At 40.7% G+C, this 21,080-nt stretch overlaps 1 protein-coding gene across 1 annotated transcript in view; it reads left to right on the top strand.

The window, feature by feature from the left end:
* The window catches only part of LOC135518629 (adhesion G-protein coupled receptor V1-like), a 277,743-nt gene that overhangs the window by 101,097 nt on the left and 155,566 nt on the right, over nt 1-21,080 (top strand). Inside the window, 12 exon segments of the mRNA XM_064943812.1 lie at nt 5,111-5,241; nt 5,352-5,451; nt 5,749-5,928; nt 8,120-8,289; nt 8,594-8,690; nt 9,892-9,970; nt 10,375-10,513; nt 10,827-10,968; nt 11,944-12,209; nt 15,010-15,185; nt 15,321-15,448; nt 15,589-15,770. Of these exon segments, the coding sequence (XP_064799884.1) occupies nt 5,111-5,241; nt 5,352-5,451; nt 5,749-5,928; nt 8,120-8,289; nt 8,594-8,690; nt 9,892-9,970; nt 10,375-10,513; nt 10,827-10,968; nt 11,944-12,209; nt 15,010-15,185; nt 15,321-15,448; nt 15,589-15,770 (1,790 nt within the window).

Here is a 21,080-nt window from a genome sequence, read left to right as displayed (position 1 = left end):
CTCACTAGCTTTAAGCACCAGCTGTCAGAGCAGCTCACAGAGCTCACTGCACCATCTATCTATCTACCTCATCCCCATACAGTATTTATTTATTTAACTTGCTTCTTTGCACCCCAGTATCTCTACTTGCACATTAATTTCCTGCACATCTACCATTCCAGTGTTTAATTGCTATATTGTAATTACATAGCCACCTGCTCCTTTGCACCCCAGTATCTGTCACGCCCTGGTCTTAGCATTTTGTGTTTTATTTATTATTTTGGTCAGGCCAGGGTGTGACATGGGTTAATTATGTGGTGTTTTGTCTTGGGGTTTTGTAGGTATTGGGATTGTGGTATAGTGGGGTTGTCTAGAAAAGTCTATGGTTGCCTGAAGTGGTACTCAGTCAGAGGCAGGTGTTTATCGTTGTCTCTGATTGGGAACCATATTTAGGCAGCCATATTCTTTGAGTGTTTCGTGGGTGATTGTTCCTGTCTTTGTGTTTGTGGCACCAGATAGGACTGTTTCAGTTTTTTCACATTTCTTGTTTTGTAGATTGTTGTATTTTCATCTTTATTAAAGATGTACAAAACTAACCACGCTGCATTTTGGTCCGCCTCTCCTTCGACACAAGAAAACCGTAACAGTATCTCTACTTGCACATTCATCTTCTGCACATCTACCAATCCAGTGTTTAATTGCTATATTGTAATTACTTTGCCACCATGGCCAATTTATTGCCTTAACTCCCTTATCTTACCTCATTTGCACTCACTGTACATAGACTTTTTTGTTTTGTTCTACTGTATTATTGACGATGTTTTGTTTATTCCATGTGTAACTCTGTGTTGTATGTGTCGACTTGCTATGCTTTATCTTGGCCAGGTCGCAGTTGCAAATGAGAACTTGTTGTCAACTAGCCTACCTGGTTAAATAAAGGTGAAATAAAATTTAAAAAAATTAAAAAATTCAGAAGTCCGAAACTGGAAGAAGCTACTGCAGATTGCCGACTTAAGAAACATACAGTTTACTGAACTAAAGTCACTTTGAAAAAGTAGTTCACTACATCCAAACTACTTCGTCATATTTAAATCTGAAATGTCATAGACTACAAATTGCAAAAACAGATCACTCTGGAGTCAGATGTTAACAGAATGTGTAATTTAGCTATTTAACAATATTTCTAATCAAATCAAATCAAATGTATTTATATAGCCCTTCGTACATCAGCTGATATCTCAAAGTGCTGTACAGAAACCCAGCCTAAAACCCCAAACAGCAAGCAATGCAGGTGTAGAAGCACGGTGGCTAGGAAAAACACCCTAGAAAGGCCAAAACCTAGGAAGAAACCTAGAGAGGAACCAGGCTATGTGGGGTGGCCAGTCCTCTTCTGGCTGTGCTGGGTGGAGATTATAACAGAACATGGCCTAGATGTTCAAATGTTCATAAATGACCAGCATGGTCGAATAATAATAAGGCAGAACAGTTGAAACTGGAGCAGCAGCACGGTCAGGTGGACTGGGGACAGCAAGGAGTCATGTCAGGTAGTCCTGGGGCATGGTCCTAGGGCTCAGGTCCTCTGAGAGAGAGAAAGAAAGAGAGAAAGAAAGAATTAGAGAGAGCACACTTAGATTCACACAGGACACCGAATAGGACAGGAGAAGTACTCCAGATATAACAAACTAACCCTAGCCCCCCGACACATAAACTACTGCAGCATAAATACTGGAGGGTGAGACAGGAGGGGTCAGGAGACACTGTGGCCCCATCCGAGGTCAACCCCGGACAGGGCCAAACAGGAAGGATATAACCCCACCCACTTTGCAAAAGCACAGCCCCCACTCCACTAGAGGGATATCTTCAACCACCAACTTACCATCCTGAGACAAGGCTGAGTATAGCCCACAAAGATCTCCGCCATGGTACAACCCAAGGGGGGGCGCCAACCCAGACAGGATGACCACATCAGTGAATCAACCCATTCAGGTGACGCACCCCTTCCAGGGACGGCATGAGAGAGCCCCAGTAAGCCAGTGACTCAGCCCCTGTAATAGGGTTAGAGGCAGAGAATCCCAGTGGAAAGAGGGGAACCGGCCAGGCAGAGACAGCAAGGGCGGTTCGTTGCTCCAGAGCCTTTCTGTTCACCTTCCCACTCCTGGGCCAGGCTACACTCAATCATATGACCCACTGAAGAGATGAGTCTTCAGTAAAGACTTAAAGGTTGAGACCGAGTTTGCGTCTCTGACATGGGTAGGCTGACCGTTCCATAAAAATGGAGCTCTATAGGAGAATGCCCTGCCTCCAGCTGTTTGCTTAGAAATTCTAGGGACAATTAGGAGGCCTGCGTCTTTAATCGTAGCATATGTGTAGGTATGTACGGCAGGACCATATCAGAGAGATAGGTAGGAGCAAGCCCATGTAATGCTTTGTAGGTTAGCAGTAAAACCTTGAAATCAGCCCTTGCTTTGACAGGAAGCCTGTGTAGAGGATTTGTCAGGATTCTAGCAGCCGTATTTAGCACTAACTGAAGTTTATTTAGTGCTTTATCTGGGTAGCCGGAAAGTAGAGCATTGCAGTAGTCTAATCTAGAAGTGACAAAAGCATGGATTAATTTTTCTGCATTTTTGGACAGAAAGTTTCTCATTTTTGCAAGGTTACGTAGATGGAAAAAAGCTGTCCTTGAAATGGTCTTGATATGTTCTTCAAAAGAGAGATCAAGGGTCCAGAGTAACGCCGAGGTCCTTCACAGTTTTATTTGAGACGACTGTACAACCATTAAGATTAATTGTCAGATTCAAGCATCTCTGTTTTGTCCGAGTTTAAAAGTAGAATGTTTGCAGCCATCCACTTCCTTATGTCTGAAACACATGCTTCTAGCAAGGGCAATTTGGGGGCTTCACCATGTTTCATTGAAATGTACAGCTGTGTGTCCACCGCATAGCAGTGAAAGTTAACATTATGTTTTCGAATAACATCCCCAAGAGGTAAAATATATAGTGAAAACAATAGTGGTCCTAAAACGGAACCTTGAGGAACACCGAAATTTATGATCGAGCAGCAGTAAGGGCTCTTCGGTACTGCACGGTACTGTCTTTCCAAGCTAGTCGGAAGACTTCCAGTTTGGTGTGGCGCCATTTCCGTTCCAATTTTCTGGAAGCTTGCTTCAGAGCTCTGGTATTTTCTGTGTACCAGGGAGCTAGTTTCTTATGAGAAATGTTTTTAGTTTTTAGGGGTGCACCTGCATCTAGGGTATTGTGCAAGGTTAAATTGAGTTCCTCAGTTAGGTGGTTAACTGATTTTTGTCCTCTGGCGTCCTTGGGTAGACAGAGGGAATCTGGAAGGACGTCAAGGAATCTTTGTGTTGTCTGTGAATTTATAGCACGACTTTTGATGTTCCTTGGTTGGGGTCTGAGCAGATTATTTGTTGCAATTGCAAACGTAATAAAATGGTGGTCCGATAGTCCAGGATTATGACGAAAAACATTAAGATCCACAACATTTATTCCATGGGACAAAACTTGGTCCAGAGTATGACTGTGACAGTGAGTGGGTCCAGAGACATGTTGGACAAAACCCACTGAGTCGATGATGGCTCCGAAAGCCTTTTGGAGTGGGTCTGTGGACTTTTCCATGTGCATATTAAAGTCACCAAAGATTAGAATATTATCTGCCTTGACTACAAGGTCCGATAGGAATTCAGGGATCTCAATGAGGAACGCTGTATATGGCCTAGGAGGCCTGTAAACAGTAGCTATAAAAAGTGATTAAGTAGGCTACATAGATTTCATGACTAGAAGCTCAAAAGACGAAAACATCATTTTTTTTTTGTAAATTGAAATTTGCTATCGTAAATGTTCGCAACACCTCCGCCTTTGCGGGATGCATGGGGGATATGGTCACTGGTGTAGCCAGGAGGTGAGGCCTCATTTAACACAGTAAATTCATCAGGCTTAAGCCATGTTTCAGTCAGGCCAATCACATCAAGATTATGATCAGTGATTAGTTCATTGACTATAATTGCCTTTGAAGTAAGGGATCTAACATTAAGTAGCCCTATTTTGAGATGTGAGGTATCATGATCTCTTTCCATAATGACAGGAATGGAGGTGGTCTTTATCCTAGTGAGATTGCTAAGGCGAACACCGCCATGTTTAGTTTTGCCCAACCTAGGTCGAGGCACACTAATGAAAATAAAGCAGGTCTCATGAAGAAGAAAAAAAGATTGCCTACTTTACTCATATTTTATTAGATTTTTGCAAAACAATGTGTGTATTTCCAGTAGTTAGCTACAACACTACATGGCAACAAAGTAATTAACTACTGAAAACACTAACAAGATTTAAATTTAGTTCAACTACCACCAAGCTACTGCAAAATGTAGTTAAATTATTAGTTGAACTACACGTAGTTCACTACTCCCCAACACTGCTTATAATGCACATTGTTAAGGAAAAGTTTTAAGTTAGCATGTGCTATTTTGCATGATGAATATGTTGCTCCACATGTATTATCTTAAAAGGTGACTAACGTGTGTGTGTGTGTGTGTGTGTGTGTGTGTGTGTGTGTGTGTGTGTGTGTGTGTGTGTGTGTGTGTGTGTGTGTGTGTGTGTGTGTGTGTGTGCTGTGGTGTAAAGTGAAAATACGTAAATGTTTTTTGAGGGTATCTGTACTTTACTTTACTATTTATATGTTTGACTACTTCTACTTCACTACATTCCTAAAGAAAATATTGTACTTTTTACTCCATGCATTTTCTCTGACACCCAAAAGTACTCGTTACATTGTCGAATGCATAGCAGGAAGGAAAACGGTCAAATTCACACTTATAAAGAGAACATCCCTGGTCATCCCTACTGCCTATGATCTGGCGGACTCACTAAACACAAATGCTTGGTTTGTAAACTATGTCTGAGTATAGGAGATACTTACTGATATTTTTTTTGAGTCATTTTATTTGAGTCATTTTCTATTAATGTATCTTTACTTTTACTCAAGTATGACAACTGGATACTTTTTCAACCACTGTGTGTGCATGTGTTTGTGTGCGTGCCTGCGTGCGTTTGTATGTGTGCGCTTGCGTGCGTCCGTTCGTCCGTGTGCGTGTGTGCCTGTTCATCCGTGTGTGTTGTAGGGGAGAGGCTGCCCCTGCTGGTGGTCAGGACAGCTCCCGGGCTGGGGAACGTCACAGTAGACTGGGCCATCCAAGGACCCCGCGTTGCCAGGACCTTCACACCCACCTCAGGACTACTATTCTTCACTGGGGTAAACTGAACTGACCAAGTTGCTTCCTCTGTTTCACATGGTTTACATGCCATGCACAGTACAAGGTTTGTTCGGGTGTATACAGTACGAGCATATTGTCACTCACACAGGGAACACTGAACACCACCATAGTCCTCCAGCTGCTTGAAGACTCAAAACCTGAGGAGAAGGAGCTGTACAGGGTGATCCTGTCCAACGTCCGCACATATGGTAAATCACCTTCTCTGTCCTCTTCCCGTCAAAGTACTGAACAGGCACATTTCAAAATCTTTCCTATGATGTACTTGGATCTCTGTTTATGCAACTTCTATTTAACCATTGCGAGTCAGTTAAGAACACTTTTTTATTTACAGTGACGGCCTGGCAATGACTCTGTGTAGCATTGATCAGCAATATAGGTTACCATAGCAAAGAGTTAAGTCTATAAGAGCCCCTAAGGCTGGGGATGAGTTTGACTAGGGTTTGTATTGGTAGTATCCGTCAGTTCTGTTCTCCTTGTCCCCCCAGGTGTTCTGGTAACGGGTCACGGAGCGCTGGATGACCAGGGGCGCGAGGCGGTGGTTACCATGGAGACCAGTGATGGGCCATTTGGGATGCTTAGCATCGCCCCGTCCTCCCTCAGACTGAACACGGAAGAGCGCGACGGCACCCTCAATGTCTTCATCAACAGAGAGTTTGGGGCTTCAGGTCAGTCTGGGACCTCAACGTCTTTATCAAAAGATAATTTTTGGCTTCAGGTCAGTCGTGGATAGGGACTTGGGACTAGTGGCGACAGTTAGTTATCCCTGACCACTTGATCTGAGCTGGAAAAATTCCAGTTCTTAATGATGGGAAAAGTTTAGACTATACTGTACATTTGATCAATTTTCTCAAAACAACATCAGACTATTTGCCACTTAGGCTGCGCTTACTCAGGCATCCAAATTTGTAAACCCAATTTTTTGCAAAAATATATCTTATTTGTCAAAGACCAATTGGTGGCAATTGGGCTGCCTGTGTAAATGCAGTTTTGTTCACACATCCAAGTTTACAGGTAACTGTTATCGTATTTTATGTGATCTCATTGAAAAAGTAGTAATGTACAGTACCAGTCAAAAGTTTGGACACACCTACTCAATTAAGGGTTTTTCTTTATTTTTTACTATTTTCTACATTGTAGAATAATAGTGAAGACATCAAAACTATGAAATAAAACATATGGAATCATGTAGTAACCAAAAAAGTGTTAAACAAATCAATATATATTTTTGATTCTTCAAAGTAGCCACCCTTTGCCTTGATGACACTCTTGCCATTCTCTCAACCAGCTATAGCTGGAATGGGTTTGCAACAGTCTTGAAGGAGTTCCCACATATGCTGAGGACTTGTTGGCTGCTTTTCCTTCACTCTGCTGTCCAACTCATCCCAAACCATCTCAATTGGGTTGAGGTCAGGTGATTGTGGAGGCTAGGTCATCTGATGCAGCACTCTATCACTCTCCTTCTTTGTCAAATAGCCCTTACACAGCCTGGAGGTGTGTTGGGTCATTGTCCTGTTGAAAAACAGATTATAGTCCCACTAAGCGCAAACCAGATATGATGGCATATCGCTGCAGTATGCTGTGGTAGCCTGGTTAAATGTGCCTTGAATTCTAAATAAATCACTGACCGTGTCACTAGTAAAGCTCCCCCATACCATCACACCTCCTCCTCCATGCTTCACGGTGGGAACCACACATGAGAGAATCTATTCACCTACTCTGCGTCTTACAAAGACACGGTCCAAATCGCAAATTTGGACTCATCAGACCAAAGGACAGATTTCCACTGTTCTAATGTCTATTGCTCGTGTTTCTTGGCCCAAGCAAGTCTCTTCTTCTTATTGGTGTCCTTTAGTAGTGGTTTCTTTGCAGAAATTTTAACATGACGGCCTGATTCAGACAGTCTCCTCTGAACAGTTGATGTTGAGATGTGTCTGTTACTTGAACTCTGTAAAGCATTTATTTGGGCTGAAATTTCTGAGGCTGGTAACTCTAATGAATATATCCTCTGCAGCAGAGGTAACTCTGGGTCGTCTTTTCCTGTGGCCATCCTCATGAGAGACATTTTCATCATAGCGCTTGATGGTTTTTGCGACTGCACTTGAAGAAACATTCAAAGTGATTGAAATTTTCTGCATTGACTGACCTTCATATCAAAAATAATGTTGGACTGTCATTTTTCTTTACTTATTTGAGCTGTTCTTGCCATATTATGGACTTGGTCTTTTACCAAATAGGGCTATCGTCGGTGTACCACCCCTACCTTGTCACAACACAACTGATTGGCTGAAACGCATTAAGAAGGAAAGAAATTCCACAAATTAACATTTAACAAGGCACAACTGTTAATTGAAATGCATTCCAGGTGTCTACCTCATGAAGGGCTCTGGAGTGGTGCAGCGGTCTAAGACACTGCAGCTCAGTGCTTGAGGCGTCACTGCAGACACCCTGGTTCGATTCCAGGCTGTATCACAACCGGCTGTGATTCGGAGTCCCAAAGGGTGGGGCACAATTGGCCCAGCGTCGTCCGGGTTTGGCCAGTGTAGGCCGTCATTGTAAATAATAGTTTGTTCTTAACTGACTTCCTTAGATAAATCAAGGTTACAAGCTGGTTGAGAGAATGTCAAGAATGTGCAAAGCTGTCGTTAAGGCAAAGGGTGGCTCCTTTGAAGAATCTCAAATATCAACATATCACACACTTTTTTGGTTTCTACATGATTCCATTTGTGTTATTTTATAGTTTTGATGTCTAGAAAATAGTAAAAATAAAGAAAAACCATGGAATGAGTAGGTGTGTCCAAACGTTTGACTGGTACTGTATGTGTTATCAGTTAAGTATTGTTGGTGTTGTGTTTCCAGGGGTAGTGAATATCAGCTATGAGACGGTCCGAGGATCCCTCCAGGACCTTTCCCAGGTGGAAGGGGGCGGGGCCCTGGCTGAACCAGGACAGGACTTCCTCTCTGTATCGGGCTCAGTGATCCTGCAGGATGGACAGATCTCTGTGGCCATCCCTGTCACCATACTGGATGTAAGACCACCACCAGGGCTGTGCTCAATGCCTTTTCAATTTAGTCAATTCATCAAGTCAACGGAAATTCCTATACCGATTTTCCTCAATGCCTCTCTATGTATTTTTGGGGAATTGGAATTGTTGTTAACTTACTGAATTGAAATGGAATTTAACCCAACTCTGGCCCACCCAGGAAACTTCTCTCATTTGGCTCTGTTGGTGCTCTGGAAGGCTTGTAGATGTGTATGGATTTCATTGGAGTTTTCATACGGTATAAATGTAGGCTATATGTCATACAAATTGTATACATTTATTTTTCCAGGATGACATCCCTGAGTTGGAGGAATTTTTCCTGGTCAACGTAACGTCTGCAGTACTCATCACCACCCTGACACCTGGCCCTAAACTAGGTACGCTGGGTTTGGCCCAAATGGACAACTATGTAAATCACAAAGCATTCTAAATGTGCATTTTCCCACAGAGATCCTACAAATCACTTTTAGTTCTACATGTAATTCTATGAGTTTCCCAACTATTCCCTTGTGCGTTCTGTTGTCTGCCATAATTTTATGAATGGGTAACTTAAGAAAATGATGAGTAGACAGAATACTAAACAGACTGGTGAGACACAGGCCCATCTGCCAGCACTCAGTGGCTACGCTTCTTATGATTGATATCTCCCATGAGGGGCCGTTTGGGTCGAGCTGAAAAACGCTGTGTGGTGAGAAATGGGACAGCCAAACCAAATGCTTTAAATGGCCCTCATGCAGCCTGTGCCCAGATTGAACTGTTGAACTGACTGACAGACAGACAGAGATGGACAGAGAGACAGAGACGGACAGAGAGACGGAGACGGACCGAGAGACGGAGACGGACCGACAGACAGACAGACAGACAGACAGACAGACAGACAGAGACACAGACAGACACACACACACACACACACACAGACAGACAGACAGACAGACAGACAGAGACACAGACTGAGACACTGACAGAGACAGACAGACAGACAGACAGACAGACAGACAGACAGACAGACAGACAGACAGCGCTACTAAGGACATTATAAATAAGTCAACACATACTCTGACTCTCAGCTGCATGTGAGAAGTGAATGTCCCTCATCTCCAGTTCTATTAGAATGGTTAACTGACAACTTCAAATGATGTGCACACTTCAATGGGACAGAGGCAGTGTGTTGTTGTGAATCTGGATGGCCAGATAGCTAGCAACAATGACAAGAAGTTTTATGATACCATGTCTTGTTTTGAGGTGTTTTGTCCTGACTAATATGGCAAAACAATCTCTAGCTAGCTAACCAACAACTGTAATGATGTATTTGAGAGACAACAGGTGCTCATTGTGCAAATTAATTTATGTTTTCAACAAACATTGGAGATGAAATATAGTTTACATGTTGTCAACCATCTAAGTCAACCAAGTCGGTTTTGTTGCTAAACAACCAACGTTGTAGCGTTTTTCGATGCTCTGGCCCAGCTTTTCAGGTCATAGTGTTCATGCTGAAGATAATGCTAGTTTTTGAATGATAATATTACTTGAACAAGACTTTAGAACATGAGGTACCCTTCCTATTGTAATGTTGCCTTTCCTCTTCAGATACACATGGTTTGGTGGCAGAAATCAGCATCGGTGCCAATGATGGAATTCGAGGTGTCATTGAATGGACCAATACTAAGTAAGTGGTTCCGCCTTACATTGTCCTTTACATTGTCAGTAGTTCCTCCTGTCTTACCTCTACAACATGTAGTCTGGTTGTAGTAGACATGTAGTCTAGTCTGGTTCTGAAAGCACTACACTCAGAAACACTCTACACTGTATAATTCCCCCTCCCACTGACACTGTTGCTTGTTTGGGAAAAGCCCACACTGCTCTCCTCCATCTGTTTGTCTGTCCCCTTTCATGATTGTCAATTAATAAATCACCCAAGTCACTAAAACACAGGAATCCTTATTTTCATTTACATGTACATTTTAGTAATTTACTGAGGCAGACATTCTTATCCAGAGAGACTTACAATTAGTGCATTCAACCTCAGGTGGCAGACACTTCTGATGTTTGGCTGTGTGTTTTTCCTTGTAGCTTTGAGGTGAATGAGACCATGGGAATGCTTAACCTGGTGGTCTACAGGAGCTCAGGGACCTACGGAAACGTCTCGCTCTTCTTCTACACTCAAAACCTGGAAGCTCAGCTGGGTCTGGACTACAACGCCACACCATCGGTGAGGCCACGTCCCTAGCACACTAAGCCAATCAGAGTTCTTAAATGATGTCGGGCCAGGGGCGTGCTCAGCAAGAGACATTGTTTTGGAACGTTCAGATATAAAATATGTAGAACAAACACGCCTCTCTGACGTACACTGTATTCGTGGTATTTCCATCTGCAGCGTTTGACAACTTTTGGCTATTGAACATCGCCCAGGAGTTTTCCCTGACCAGGTGATCTGACCTGGGAAAACTCTGGGCCCCAACAATGAGACTAAACACATCATGCTCTATTGTGAGTTCATGCAGTACGTTTCGTTTGTTCTTCAGATGCTCCACTTCGCTGATGGCGAGAGGCATCAGTTTGTTGAGGTGCAGATCATTGATGACGTCATCCCAGAGGGAGCTGAAAGGTTCCAGCTCATTCTGACTAATCCATCATCTGGGCTTAAGCTGGGAGCCAATACCACAGGTAGGATGTGCTGGAAACCTGTAGCATCATGCACATTCACTAAACCTGTTTACAGCGGTGGAAAAAATACCCAATTGTCATATTTCAGTAAAAGTAAAGATACCTTAATAGTAAAAGTGAAAGTCACCCAATAAAATACTACTTGAGTAAAAGTCTAAAAGTATTTGGTTTAAATATGCTTAAGTATTAAAAGTAAATGTAATTTCTCAAATACACTTAAGTATCAAAAGTATACAAATTTTCTGCACAGACTGCACCATTTCCTTGTTTTTTTTACATTTACAGATAGCCAGGGGCACACGCCAACACTCTGACACGTTATGAATGAAGCATTTGTGTTTAGTGAGTCTGCCAGATCAGAGGCAAAAGGGGATGACCAGGGATGTTCTCTTGATAAGTGCATGAATTTGACATTTTCCTGTCCTGCTAAGCATTCAAAATGTAACGAGTACTTTTGAGTGTCAGGGAAAATGTAGGGAGTAAAAAGTACATTATTTTCTAAGTACCTTCAACACAATATAAAACAGGAAGTGGTGTAAAGTACTTACGTAAAAATACTTTAAAGTACGACTTATCTGTAGTTTACTATTTATATTTTTGACAACTTTTACTTTACTCCTAAAGTATTTTTACGTAAGTACTTTACACCACTTCCTGTTTTATATTGTGTTGAAGGTACTTTTTGTAAAGTCTACGTCAGTGTTTCCCAACTCCAGTCCTCCAGTACCCCCAACAGTACACATTTTTGTTGTAACCCTGGACAAACATACCTAATTCAACTTGTCAACACTTATCAGACCCTCAACGAGTTGAATCAGGTATGTTCGTCTGGGGTTACAACAACAATGTGTGCTGTTGGGGGAACTGGAGGACTGGAGTTGGGAAACACTAGACTACGTACCTGTGGTTTCACACATGAAATATGACATACTCTCTGATGAAAACTGCTTTCCCTTTCTTCCCTGTCGCCTATAGCAACGGTGAACATCTTGGCCAGCGACGATGGCCACGGTGTCATATCCTTCAACAGCAGCCAGCCCTTCCTGCTGAGGGAGCCTACGTCGCTGTCCGGGCTCGGGGAGAGCGTTGCCACCCTGTACGTTGTGCGTGACCCACCCCAGGGCACCTTCGGCACCGTCACTGTCCAGTTCACCATTACACACGCCAACGGAACACTGGCCCAGGACGATCTCATACCCTGGCAGGGCTTTGTGGTACTGGAGGACGGAGTCAAGTTCAAGGTCAGTAGGATCAAAGCAAAACATTTCAGGGGCCCCTCTATTGACAGCTGAGAGGAAAACATAAATGTTTAAGTTTTAGAGCAATTCTACACATTTTGCCATGGGGCGGAGAAAATAGTTAGCAATTTTACAGCTACTTTTCTGCAGTTATACACATTTTGTGGAGAGATTTTTTTTTTAAATGATATCTGAGTGAGAGTGACTAACAAAATCTTTTTAGCTGACATGGGCAAATTGAGTGACTGACATAACAAGAGAAACACTTCAAATATTGCACCTTGGGTATTCTACTATTCTAAATTTCAACAGGAAGTTGAGAAGCCGACTGGATTCCAAAACATTTTTATTTTGTGGAAATTGATCTGTGGACCAACAAGAATCCGCCAGTTGCCCATCCCGGATATAGATACAGGAGAACTGATTGAACTGTTGAACTGAATAGATTGAAGATATATATTGAATAATTAAATGAATTGATTGAAGATATATATATTGAGTAATTAAATGAATTGATTGAAGATATATATTGGATAATTCAATGAATTGATTGAAGATATATATTGAATATATATATATATATATATTGATATATATATATATATTGATATATATTGAATAATTGATTGAATGAAGATATCTATTGGTTAATTGATTGAAAATATTAAAAAAATATATTGGATAATTGATTGAATAAATTGATGAAAAATATTGTATAATTGATTGAAGATATATATTGGATAATTGATAAAAGATATACAGTATATTGAATAATTGATTGAATATACATATTGGATAATTGATTGAATAGATTGAATATATATTGGATAATTGATTGAATGAATTAAAGTAAAATATTGGATAATTGATTGAAGATATACAGTATATTGGATAATTGACTGAAAATATATATTGGATAATTGATTGAATAGATTGAAGAAAAATATTGGATAATTGATTGAAAAGATTGAATATATATATTGGATAATTGATTGAAAAGATTGAAGATATATATTGAATAAATTATTGAATAAATTGAAGAAAAATATTGTATAATTGATTGAAGATATATTTTGGATAATTGATTAAAGATATACAGTATATTGGATAATTGATTGTAGATATAAATTGTATAATTGATTGAAGATATATATTGGATAATTGATTGAATAAATTGACGATATCTATTGGATAATTGATTGAAGATATTTATTGGATAATTGATTAAAGATATACAGTATATTGGATAATTGATGGGAGATATTTATTGGATAGTTGATTGAATAAATTGACGATATCTATTGGATAATTGATTAAAGATATTCAATCAATTCATTGAATTATCCAATATATACAGTATATTGGATAATTGATTAAAGATATATATTGTATAATTGATTGAAAAGATTGAAGATATGTATTGGATAATTGGGGGAATCGATATAAAGGCAAGAGGCATGTTATTTGGAGAAGGCCGTTAGGTATTAACATCTTATCTTGATGTGTTTCAGTACCTTGGAAGCACAGAGGTCAGGGAAGCTATAAAGCCCTTTATATTCTCATCTCTGACGTGCTGATGATCTCTGACGTGTTGATGATCTCTGACGTGTTGATGTTCTCTGACGTGTTGATGTTCTCTGACGTGTTGATGTTCTCTGACGTGTTGATGTTCTCTGACGTGTTGATGTTCTCTGACGTGTTGATGTTCTCTGACGTGTTGATGTTCTCTGACGTGTTGATGTTCTCTGACGTGTTGATGATCTCTGACGTGTTGATGATCTCTGACGTGTTGATGTTCTCTGATATGTTGGTTGATGATCTCTGACGTGTTGGTTGATGATCTCTGATGTGTTGGTTGATGATCTCTGACGTGTTGGTTGATGATCTCTGACGTGTTGGTTGATGATCTCTGACGTGTTGGTTGATGATCTCTGACGTGTTGGTTGATGTTCTCTGACGTGTTGGTTGATGTTCTCTGACGTGTTGGTTGATGTTCTCTGACGTGTTGGTTGATGTTCTCTGACGTGTTGGTTGATGATCTCTGACGTGTTGGTTGATGTTCTCTGACGTGTTGGTTGATGATCTCTGATGTGTTGGTTGATGATCTCTGGCGTGTTGATGATCTCTGACATGTTGATGATCTCTGACGTGTTGGTTGATGATCTCTGGCGTGTTGGTTGATGTTCTCTGACGTGTTGGTTGATGTTCTCTGACGTGTTGGTTGATGATCTCTGACGTGTTGGTTGATGTTCTCTGACGTGTTGGTTGATGATCTCTGATGTGTTGGTTGATGATCTCTGGCGTGTTGATGATCTCTGACATGTTGATGATCTCTGACGTGTTGGTTGATGATCTCTGACGTGTTGGTTGATGTTCTCTGACGTGTTGGTTGATGATCTCTGACGTGTTGGTTGATGATCTCTGGCCTGTTGATGATCTCTGACATGTTGGTTGATGTTCTCTGACGTGTTGGTTGATGATCTCTGACGTGTTGGTTGATGTTCTCTGACGTGTTGGTTGATGATCTCTGATGTGTTGGTTGATGATCTCTGGCGTGTTGATGATCTCTGACATGTTGATGATCTCTGACGTGTTGGTTGATGATCTCTGGCGTGTTCGTTGATGTTCTCTGACGTGTTGGTTGATGATCTCTGACGTGTTGGTTGATGATCTCTGACGTGTTGGTTGATGTTCTCTGACGTGTTGGTTGAGGATCTCTGGCGTGTTGGTTGATGTTCTCTGACGTGTTGGTTGATGTTCTCTGATGTGTTGGTTGATGTTCTCTGATCTGTTGACGTTGTAGACTTTGGAGATCTGGGCAGTTCTGGACGCTGAGCCTGAGGTGAACGAGACATTCACAGTGACCCTGTCCAGTCCAACTGGAGGGGCGCGGCTTGGAGACATATTCTACACAGTCATCACTGTGCTGCAAAACTCCGCCCCTCTGGGCCTCTTCCGCATCGCCTCCTCCCTCAACAGGTGAGCGAACACTGGATCACACTCACACACGCACATGCACACACATGCATTCACACATACAAACATGCACGCACACACACAAACGCTCACAGAGACACGCTCACACACATCACACATGTACATCTATCTCTGCAGGACTGATAGCTCTGTGGTGGGGAAGGAGGGCGGTAGGACCGTGTTCTTGACTGTGTCCCGCATTAAAGGTCTGGAGGCAGCGGTCAGTGTGGAGTGGGAGACTCAGTCGGACACAGCTGTTGCCGTGGGTAAGATGGGCTAGGTACTTCATTTCTGCACTCAGTTAATGTCATATGCCCTCAGTACAAAATATAGTGTTCATTTCAGTTCCAGGTCTGTATTCATATGTTCAGCATGATATACAGTGATTATACTAGTCAATTTTCAGAGGGGACTCTTCCAGTGATGGCAGTGTATCAGATCTTCCCAGAGACCCCCACCTCAGGCTGGTGTTCCCTGGCTGGTGGAGCCTCTCCTCTGGCCATGAGGCTAGACAAGCCCTCAACTGGAGGCTCCACCCAGACCCACGCCACTCTTTACAGGTGGCAGGGGGTGTTGGTGCCTATACAGGTAATCTGGTGATGTATCTAAACAGTATCCTATAGCCCAATTCCATATCGACCCCTAGACCCTACACCCTAAGCAGGTGGAGATCGGAGAGGATGTGGCAGCTATAAGTAATATGGTAAATGCTCTAAGCAATATGCTGCATATTTACCGCTTTTAGGCTAAGCAAAAATATCCATCTTGATTCCTGATAGGCTAAGCAATTATCTCCATCTTGACCTCTGATAGGCTAAGCAAAAAGCTCCGTATTGACCTCTGATAGAACTTGTTGCATAGCTTTTCTTGGCCTCTTATAGGCTTAGCTATAAGCTCCATCTTGGCCTCTGCTAGGCTAAACTACATAGGTACGATAGTTGAACTATATACAATGCTTTCAGAAAGTATTCATATCCCTTGACTTTTTTTCTCACCCATCTATACACAATACTCCATGACAAAGTGAAAACATATTTCTAGAAATGTTTGCAAAATTATTGAAAATGAAATACAGAAATGTATCATTTACATAAGTATCTCACGCCCTGAGTCAAAACATGTTAGTGTCACGCCCTGTAATGAGATCTCTCTGTTTTCTTTATATTTTGGTTAGGTCAGGGTGTGACTAGGGTGGGTACGCCAGTTTTTGTATTGTCTAGGGTTTTTTGTATGTCGTGGGTTTTTGTAGGTCCAGGAGATTTGTATGTCTATTGTGGCCTGATATGGTTCCCAATCAGAGGGAGCTGTTTATCGTTGTCTCTGATTGGGGATCATATTTAGGTAGCCATTTCCCTTTGGTGTTTGTGGGATCTTGTCTATGTGTAGTTGCCTGTTAGCTTCACGTTTTGTTTTGTTATTTTGTTATTTTGTTCAGTGTTTCATTCTTTAAATAAATAAGAAAGTACGCATACCATGCTGCGCCTTGGTCCGATCCTTATAACGAACGTGACAGTTAGAATAACCTTTGGCAGCGATTATAGCTGTGAGTCTTTCTGGGTAAGTCTATAAGAGCTTTGCACACCTGGATTGTACAATACGTACACATTTATTTTGTTATATTCTTCAAGCTCTGTCAAGTTGGTTGTCGATCATTGCTAGACAGCCATGTTCAAGTCTTGCCATGGATTTTCAAGTCGATTTAAGTCAAAACTGTAACTACCCACTCATGGCCATTCAATGTTGTCTTGGGAAGCAACTACAGCGTAGATTTGGCCTCATGTTTTAGGTTAATGTCCCGCTGAAGGGTGAATTTGTCTCCCAGTGTCTATTGAAAGGCAGACTGAAACAGGTGTTCCTCTAGGCTACAATTCTATACGCCATCGGAGACCATACACCTGTAGTTTTGGCTACACGGCTGGAAATGGTTAAACTCTGACACTATCGATCACTACAGAATAAGATCAAATCTTAGAAGTATAATTACTAGTCTGCAGCTAGAAATTACGTAAATCTAGAACGAGAATACCGACAACTGCCGAAGCATCTATTCTATGAGAAGTATCCATTCTAACCACTTACAACCACAAAAGACATTGTAACTTCTGGGAAAGTTAACCAGAGACTCTGATGAACTCTACAGGATGATCGAGGATTCCAACAAAGAAGACAACAAAATACGGGCGAAAATATATAAATTGTAGTTTTTCTCGAATGAGCGGTCATTCATGTGCAAAGGATTAGCATTTCAATTAATATAATTATAGACTGTGTGTAGTGAATACATTTTGTCTTTCCCGCTCTTTCTCAGTTCCCACCCCTTTCCATTTGTCTACCAGCCCGTCATATCGGCTTAGCCCACTAGGGACTTTTCTATCATTGTTAGTAACAAATATCTACTGTTTGTTTGTTATGTATTTCTGTGATTATTTATTTATTTATTTAGTTAGTAAATAAATAATTAAGCTAATTTGTATATTGGTGATTCATGATGGAAACTAGGGTTCGTTTTATGATTAATAATTAATTAATAGAAGACGAATTGATAAGATGTGAAAATATCTGAAGAGTCGATTCGGGAACTAGACACAAAAATATTTTCCCGTGGTGACCCAACTTCCTAGTTAACCTCTAGCGACGAGCAATCCCGTATCCGAGAGCGTAATCATAACCTCAAGCGCATTACCATAACGCAACGTTTCCTATTCATGAAAATCGCAAATGAAATTAAATAAATATATTCAAACACAAGCTTAGCCTTTTGTTAACAACACTGTCATCTCAGATTTTCAAAATATGCGTTACAGCCAACGCTAGACAAGCATTTGTGTAAGTTTAGCATGGCATAATGCTATGCTAGGCTGTGCTGGTAGCAGGCAACATTTTCACAAAAATAAGAAAAGCAACCCAATTAAATCATTTACCTTTGAAGAACTTCAGATGCTTTCACTCCGGAGACTCCCAGTTAGATAGCAAATGTTCCTTTTTTCCAAAAATAATATTTTTGTAGGCGAAAAACGTCACGTTTGTTCATCCTGCTTGGCTGAGAAATCGACAGAAAAATACTATAACGCGTTATGCTAACTTTTTCTATTCATGAAAATCGCAAATGAAATGAAATAAATATATTGAAACACAAGCTTAGCCTTTTGTTAACAACACTGTCATCTCAGATTTTCAAAATATGCTTTTCAACCAAAGCTACACAAGCATTTGTGTAAGAGTATTGATAGCCTAGCATAGCATTAAGCCTAGCATTCAGCAGGCAACATTTTCACAAAAACAAGAAAAGCATTCAAATAAAATAATTGACCTTTGAAGAACTTTGGATGATTTCAATGACGAGACTCTCAGTTAGATAGCAAATGTTCATTTTTTTCCAAAAAGATTATTTGTGTTGGCGAAATAGCTCCGTTTTGTTCATCACATTTGGCTAAGAAAAAGACCGGAAAATGCACTCACTACAACGCCAAACTTTTTTCCAAATTAGCTCCATAATATCGACAGAAACATGGCAAACATTGTTTAGAATCAATCCTCAAAGTGTTTTTCACATATCTATTCGATAATATATCAGTCGTGACAGTTGGTTTCACATCAGAAGCGAAGGGAAAAATACTGCAGCTGGAGATTACGCAATAATTGCAACGGAGGACACCAAGCGACCACCTGGTAGATGTAGTCTCTTATGGTCAATCTTCCAATGATATGCCTACAAATACGTCACAATGCTGTCGACACATTGGGGAAGCGACAGAAAACCTAAGCTTGTTTGTGGCCCATTCACAGCCATATAAGGAGTCATTGGCATGAGGCGGTTTCAAAAAATGCGGCACTTCCTGATTTGATTTTTATCTGGGTTTCGCCTGTAACATCAGTTCTGTGGCACTCACAGACAATATCTTTGCAGTTTTGGAAACGTCAGAGTGTTTTCTTTCCAAAGCTGTCAATTATATACATAGTCGAGCATCTTTTCGTGACAAAATATCTTGTTTAACTTCTTGCGTCGAGCAATCCTGGATCCGGGATTCTATTTATAGCCTCAAGCTCATTAGCATAACGCAACGTTAACTATTCATGAAAATCGCAAATGAAATGAAATAAATATATTTGCTCTCAAGCTTAGCCTTTTCTTAACAACACTGTCATCTCAGATTTTCTAAATATGCTTTTGAACCATAGCAAAGCAAGCATTTGTGATAGCTAGCGTAGCATTTAGCATAGCATTTAGCGGGCAACATTTGCACAAAAACCAGAAAAGGATTCAAATAAAATCATTTACCTTTGAAGAACTTCGGATGTTTTCAATGAGGAGACTCTCAGTTACATAGCAAATGTTCAGTTTTTCCTGAAAGATTCTTTGTGTAGGAGAAATCGCTCCGTTTTGTACATCACGTTTGGGTACAAAAAAAACAGAAAATTCAGTCATCAAAACGGCGAACTGTTTTCCAAATTAACTCCATAATATCGACTGAAACACGACAAACGCTGTTTAGAATCAATCCTCAATGTGTTTTTCACATATCTCTTCATTGATATATCGTTCGCGGTAGTCTCCTTTCTCCGGTGAATCGCTTGGAAAAAGACGTGCAGTTGAAGATGACGCACCAATTTCGACGGAGGACACCGGGCGGACACCTGGCAAATGTAGTCTCTTATGGTCAATCTTCCAATGATATGCCTACAAATACGTCACAATGCTGCAGACACCTTGGGGAATCGATAAGATCGGGCAGGCTCATTCCTTGCGCATTCACAGCCATATAAGGAGACAATGAAAAACAGAGCCTCAAAAATCCTACTCATTTCCGGGTTGAAGTTTCATCTTGGTTTTGCCTGTAGCATCTGTTCTGGGGCACTCACAGACAATATCTTTGCAGTTCTGGAAACATCAGAGTGTTTTCTTTCCAAAGCTATCAATTATATGCATAGTCAAGCATCTTTTTGTGACAAAATATTGCGCTTAAAACGGGCATGTCTTTTTATCCAAAAATGAAATAGCGCCCCCATAGATGTAACAGGTTAAAACGGGAACATTTTTCATCCAAAAATTAAAATAGCGCCCCCTATATCCAAGAAGTTAAAGTTTGCATTATTAGTTTAATCACATAATAGTAATACACATAGAGAATTTATTTGATAAAATAACAGTCTTCACACTTAATGATAGTCACAGACACGACACAGTGATGTGTTAGATTTGCCCCAAACATAACGCTTTGTATTGAGGACATAAAGTTAATTAGTTTGCCAATTTTTTTGCTGTATTACTTTAGTACCTTATTGAAAACATGATGCATGTTTTGGAGAATTTGTATTCTGTACAGGCTTCCTTCTTTTCAATTTGTCATTTAGATAGTATTGTGGAGTAACTACAATGTTGTTGATCCTTAGTTTTTTCCTATCACAGCCATTAAACTCTAACTTTTTAAAGTGACCATTGGCCTCATGGTGAAATTCCAGAGCGGTTTGCTTCTCTCCAGCTACTGAGTTAGGAAGGATGCCAATATCATTGTAGTGCCTGAGTGTATTGAGACACCATCCAAAGTGTAATTAATAACTTTACCAGGCTCAAATGGTTATTCAATATCTGCTTTTTGTTTACCAATAAGTTCCCCTCTTTGTGAGGCATAAGAAAACCTCCCTGGTCTTTGTACTTGAATCTGTGCTTAAAATTCACTGCTCGACTGAGGGACTTTACAATTATCTGTATGTGTGTGGTACAGAGATGAGGCAGTCATTCAAAAGTCATGTTGAATACTATTATTGCCACAGAGTGAGTCTATGCAACGTATTATGTGACTTGTTAAGCACATTTTTGCTCCTGAACTTATTTATGCTTGGCATAACAAAGGTGTTGAATACTTATTGACTCAACACATTTCAGCATTTCATTTTTAA

This window comes from Oncorhynchus masou, chromosome 1 (genome assembly GCF_036934945.1).
Source record: "Oncorhynchus masou masou isolate Uvic2021 chromosome 1, UVic_Omas_1.1, whole genome shotgun sequence".
Lineage (NCBI taxonomy): Eukaryota > Metazoa > Chordata > Actinopteri > Salmoniformes > Salmonidae > Oncorhynchus > Oncorhynchus masou.
Note: the sequence above shows the minus strand (reverse complement) of the source record. Positions and strands in the feature narration are given on the sequence as shown.